Source organism: Vicia villosa, linkage group LG1 (genome assembly GCF_029867415.1).
Source record: "Vicia villosa cultivar HV-30 ecotype Madison, WI linkage group LG1, Vvil1.0, whole genome shotgun sequence".
Lineage (NCBI taxonomy): Eukaryota > Viridiplantae > Streptophyta > Magnoliopsida > Fabales > Fabaceae > Vicia > Vicia villosa.
In genome coordinates, this window is record NC_081180.1 from 44,090,794 (window position 1) to 44,097,368 (window position 6,575).

Here is a 6,575-nt window from a genome sequence, read left to right on the forward strand (position 1 = left end):
GATAACATTTCAATCGAGAGAAAAATGACACACTATTTAATTTTTTGTCTTAGCCAATGAGCTAGAGTACAAAGTGACTCACTGTTTTTAACACCATATGTTACCTCAAACTCCCGACCGAAGTAAACATTTTTCTCAATTGAGATAAAAACTCTTTTTCAAGTCAACGAGATGTAATTGTTGATTTTTATTAAATGTTGAGCAATTTTAAAATTAAGATGAAAATTCAATTTAAGACAACAAGTTGACAACCATAAAAATGTACCACAAAAACTTAACAGGGCGTTTTCGTATTGGTTCAATCACATACTAGCATGATAAACCAGTTCACAAAACATGATATTTTAGACTGAAAGATGGATGTACAACAAACCTAAATATAAAAAATGTCAAAATTAAACTACAGTTATAAAAGTAATACACACCAAGAATAAATGAATCCAAAAAGACATGTACACAAACAAGTTATATTTCAAATATTCGATGTATGCTAATGTTTGTTGGTGGCTTTAGAATACTTGGTCTTGATCCAGTTGAGACCAACCGAGGTACCATCTTTTATCTTCTTCACACCACTGGAAGCAACTACTTTGGTCTTACCTAAACCTTCCCCAACTTTTTCCTTATATTTTGTTGTGCTGTTCTTGTTTTTAGAACCAGCCATAACAGGATCAGGACCATTATCCCACTGGTCTGCCCATGATGTTCCATACGAGTTGTACACGTTCCCACTATTCATAGCTTCTCTGGTTTTCTTTGTTCTTCTGAGTTCCACCAATAAAATCGCTTTGTATAAGGAATTAAATTGAAAGATTACCAATCAAATAATGCAATGCATATAAATGGTAGGCTTGTTTGTATTTATACTAGTCGTTGATAAATAAAAAATCAATTATATTCAAATGCATGAGCTAAGTAGTTACGATGGCAGGTGAGTTTTGGCACGTGAAGAATGGCTTTCACTTATATATAAAAATAATAGATTACTTTATATTTCAGAAGTTTATTTGACCAGTTTTATTAATAGAAAGCACATGAGAGTTTTGGACCAGCTCAACTAATTTATCCACCGTGTTTACGCTCTAAATTATGTGTTCAAAGTGGCTTTCCTAGAATAGAAGATTCGAGGTTCATGTGGATATTTTATTTAATTTATAGTCAAATTGAAAGAAAAGAAAAAAAAGTCAAAGAACAGCACCCAAAAATTTATAGACTAATGTGTCCTATTCCTCAATGGTTTCTCCAATAAAATGGACCGGTCAATCCGTAGAAGATCATTGATGATTCAAACATGATATTCGAAATTTAATATTTAGAAAGTACTTTTCAAATATTTAGATTCTAGAATTTGAATATGGTAAACTCACTAAACAAAATATATTGATAATAGACACTTCATTAAATTAAATTAAATTCAGACATACATGAACAAGAATAAAAATTATACAACAATATAAATTAAAAACATAAATTAAGAAAACTATATTATAGAAGAGATAAACTATTTACTTCATTGAATTCAATCTTACACGTACACACCACTATTTTCTCAAATGTTCTATGACAAATCGAGTTTGAACGGACAACACAAACATATTTAATTTGATTGATCTCTTTACAATATTGATCAAATATTGAGAATATGATTTTTATATCATCGTCGTTTTGAAATTGTATGAGTAAGTGAACAAACATAGTCATCATTATTGATTTGACGGAAGATAATACTCAACACTAGTAGCGGAGTTAGAAAAATTATGCAGTCTGGACAAAAAATTTAAAGACTACAAATTCAACATTGTATATAATATAAAGAGCGCAAATTCATATTGTCAACAAAACTTAAAGACCAAAAAATTCACATTGTCAACAAAATTATTGTTTAAAATAAAAGAGATGAAACATAACCTTACAATAGCGTGTTAAATAAAATCAGGAGGCAAATGTCCTTTCCGAGACTTTTTTGCGGTGAATGTTAGAATAATATCAACATCATCAAGTGACTTGAATATCTCCTGCTCGGTGTTACATATCATCAAGTCATTGAACCACACATCGTTAATCTTATTGCACAATTTAAACTTGATAATCATCATTGCTGAAAAAGCTCTTTCAACGGATGTTGTCGACACCGACAATATAAAAGGTAACTCAATAAGTTTGTAAACCAATGAAAATAACAAATGTTTCTCAGTTTGAGCCATCTTCAGAGCCAAACTTTGAACATCTTCACAAGTGGAAAAGGAAGCGTGTCTTTTCACTTGAAGAACATAAGTGTCAAGTTGATCCCATATAATCTTGTGTTGATAAGGTTCATATTCTATAATCCAAACATGAAATTGAAGTGTCTGCGTATGTTATGATTCTATATTCTGAATGTGTAAAATACTCAATTAGTTTATATTTGGATGTAAAATTTGAACTTGTATTTTACAATAAAAGACATATTTACTTATTTCTGAAACTTTAATTGACACAAGTATCAATAATACCATTATAAGACGACATAAATAACATTTTAACAAAAAATTATATAAAAATATGTAATGTAACTCGTCGTCCAAAGTACATAATAGATAATATAAAGTACCAATACATGATATCAAATTATCTTAAACAAAATACATTATATAAAAATGCATTATACTGCACACGAATTACTCACCTTCCTCCCCAAATTTTGTGCCACAATGCTTTCTTAGCCTCTCTCCCTAGAACCTGTTAGGAAACATTGAGAACTGATGTTCATCCTCTACATCTACATCAGATTGTAAGTCAGATGCAAAGTCTCTAATATGCGTGCATGCAAGGACCAGACTACCTGCATAATCAACCTCTTTTTAGCTGCTTCATCCACAAGTGCTTCTTCCTTAACTTGTATCAAGAGGCCTTCTTCAAGCATGTGAATCAGGTAAACATGTAATATGTTAAGATGCCACATCATGTATCATGTCTTAGTCTCCCTACCGTGCAGTCTACAAGTGCACTGGTCCTCTAAAGACAATATATATTCTATGTGCTTAACATACCTTGAATAAACATACTTTTGATTAATCGTAGTCCCATCTGAGACGACAAGATGTCTAGGTATTCTCCACTTTCAAATTATTGTACATACATCATAAAGTAAATTGCGTTGAAAATGCTCTTTTTTTCACAATTTCTCCATTTTTTTTATCTTTTTGCTTTGTGTCATCATGTCCTCGTGTTCTTCCTAATTCTTCATAAAACTTAAACATAAAAGTTATAAAAAAACCTATACAAATACTTATTAAAATTACATGATGACAGAGTGTCATCACAACCCCAAACTTACATTGTTACTTATTCTCAAGGAACTCATTCATAATCGCGATCTTCCTCAAAAATTTGTACTTTCCAAACCAATCACAAACACTAATCATTTCCGAGTTATCACTCCTGTTCCTTGCTTCAATGCAGCATAATCCAAAGAGCTTTTATTCAACATTCTATTATTTGAAATAATATGGAAAACACTTATTCACATATATATGACATCAAGCACATGAATTTTAAAGATTTATAAATATTCGTCACTTTTTATTTGAAAACACGCTTTTGAGGTCTTTGACAGGTTGTAACGTGACTTATGTTAGGGTGGGATATATTTGGTCAGTAGGGTTATGGTCTTAGAGTTAAGTACCTATTATCTTCCTAATTTTACTTCATCTTTACATGCCCTTCTATTGTTTTAATTGACTAGGTACTAGATTTTTGAATCGGTTTTCTCTTGAACATTTTTTTCTCAAAAACTTTACATTTGAACATGATAACGTTTTTTCTAACTTCTATTCATTATTATTTTTTTATTTTTCTATTTATTTTTTATTCTTTGATTCTAGTACCCCATCCCTAAACTTAAATAATTTCTCATTCTAAAAATAACCCCAAACTTAGATTTTTGCATAACTCATAACAAAACATAGAAAGATAACCATCTACCTAACTCTAAGGAGAGGGAGGAAATATTTCTTTTTCAAGTCAATAGACTAAATTTGTGAGTAAGTCACCGAAAGAAATGACTCAGGCTCAAAGTATTTAGAAATGGATAAAAAAATTTAAGGTTCACCTATGAAATGTTCGTTCAAAGTTAAATACAAGCAACTTGCCTCAGCGTGTAATCAAACAGACATACAATAATTCAGAAGTAAAGCAAATCCTAGTAGATGAACAATCATATGAACATTCATAACAAGAAAGAAGATAAATAGAGGAATTATTTTGTTGAAACCTTACTTGTTGTGGTATCTGGTGATTGAGTACGAGATTGTTGAATATTACTCTTCTTCATACTTTGTCAATCCACATTTGAAACTTCTGTAACAATTCTAGTTTCTCTTTTCTTTTGTTTTTATTTTTTTGTGTCTTTTATTATTTTTGTCATTGGTAAAATATCATACTTAGAAATAAAGAAAATAATTGAAACAAATACATCCATTATATAAAGCAACAATATAGTTCACAAAATGAGAATGCAAAATATGAAAGAAAATAAATACCATCAATGTGTCGATTTCGTCCTACACAATGCTTATTTAAGGTCCTTAGCTCAATCGTTTGATTCCTTAATTAGGTGATTTCTCCAAACTTGTATTAGTTTATCCAATTAGTTTGAATCAAGCTTAATCTTGTACATGTAGTTAATAAAATTTCTTCCCCTTAAATCATGTGTGTTCCATTGATGTGCTCCCTCATTCTTTCTTAACACTCTTTTCAGATTTTCTTTCCTCAAACCATATAAAGGAATATGAATTAGATCGGGTGGTCTCAATTGTTTTCTCAAGAGAAGTTGCTTTAGATGTGGAGGATGCTCTTTCACTTCAAGGATATTAGAATTTTGAGATTTTGTTGACACTAAGGCCATTGCTTCAAGAACTCTCAAAGCCTCACTTTGTGATATCACATGAATATATTCCTTGAATATCTTATCCTGTCTTTCCTCTATTGTTTCAATAGAATTCACCTTTACATATACTCAATAGGCAACAAATATGACTCACTTGGATACACTTCTTCAACTATATTAACACTATATCATATATGGTTTTTATTATGATGATGCATCACTTCAAACACATTAAAGGTTACCTTCTCATATTTAAATCTCAATATTAATTCGCCTAACTGCATATCAGTCAAATATCTACCTATTTCTAAGAAAGGTTTTTCAAGAATCAATGGTATTTGGCATCTTCATCCATGTATAGAATAACAAAACCAGTTAGGAATCTCAATTTCATCCACTTTAACCAACACATCTTCAAGAACATCATACAGATAAGCATTAGATTGATCTGCCAATGTGAGGGTCATCAGAGTTGGCTTAACTTCACCATAATCGAGTTTCTTCAAAATGGAAAGAGGTATCAAGTTGATGCTTTCCCTTAAATCACAAAGTGTCTACTATATCTTTAGCTTGCCAATGGTGCAAGGAATGGTAAATCTCCTTGGATCTTTGAGATTTGGTGGAAATTTCCTTTGGATGATTTCACTTCACTCTTCGGTCAAGCTGTATTCTCATCATACTTCGGCTTATGCTTTCTGATCAATAAATTTTTCATGATTTATTTATAAACCGATATTTTATCTAGAACTTCACCACAAGGGATGTTAATTCTTGTTGACACTCTCCATAAACTTCTTAAATTGACCATTTTCCTTTTCTTTCTTAGGATTTTTCTTCAAGATAGAATAAGGTGGTTTCACATGATAGGGGAGTTCAGGATTTGGTTTATTGAGAATTTGCTTATTGGTTCTTTTAAAGGTGAGTTTCTATCAGTTAGTTTTCCAAATGTGTACCCTCTCCCTATGTCTTCTACTTTTTCCTCATTTTTTTCTCCCTATAATTTTTTATTTTTCTCTTTTTCAACTACTCTCTCATCTACTACTTCCTCCACTCGATCTTTCTTCACACTCTTAGGATTTGTTACTAGGAAAGCTATCATATTTCTCAGCTTAATGGCATTGCAACTCTCATTCTTCGAATTGTCTATGGTATTCCCATAAAATTCCACCACTCAAACTATGTTGTGCGCTAATGATCTAGATACCTTGCCAATCCGCATTTCAAATTTTTTGATGGATGCTTCTGTGTTCCTACTCACAGTCTCATAATTCTTGTTCATAGCTTCTCGATTCTTGTTTACTTTCTCCAGAATTAGCTTGAGTCATCTTCATAAATTGAGCGATGGCTTATTTTAATGAGATGGCTTCAATTGTGGTAGATTTTTTAGGACATTAAGGGACTTGAGGAACTCTTTTGTTTGCATTCAAACTTTAGTTCTGACTTCATTTGAAGTTTGGGTGATCCTTCCAACCTTTATTATAAGTATTAGAATAAGGGTTACCTCTTTGAAAATTTCCAACAACTTGAGCTTCTTCAGTATGTACCTTTGATACACAATTTCCATTAGCATGTCCTCAGACTCGTTCTTCTCGAGTTCGGCTCAACTCTTCGAGGTCTTTTATTGGATGAATCCCATGTAGAAGCCATTTTGATGGCACGTCCCGTGGAAGGATTCTTGTCGGTTGCATATGGAAACAAGTTTAAGGTA

At 31.6% G+C, this 6,575-nt stretch overlaps 1 protein-coding gene across 1 annotated transcript; it reads right to left on the reverse strand.

Moving 5' to 3' along the window:
* Positions 1-265: 265 nt before the first annotated feature.
* LOC131605100 (uncharacterized) lies at positions 266-905 on the reverse strand. The gene has a single exon (XM_058877497.1). The coding sequence runs from the start codon at positions 737-739 to the stop codon at positions 491-493; it is 249 nt and encodes an 82-aa protein (XP_058733480.1). The 5' UTR covers positions 740-905; the 3' UTR covers positions 266-490.
* Positions 906-6,575: the final 5,670 nt, after the last annotated feature.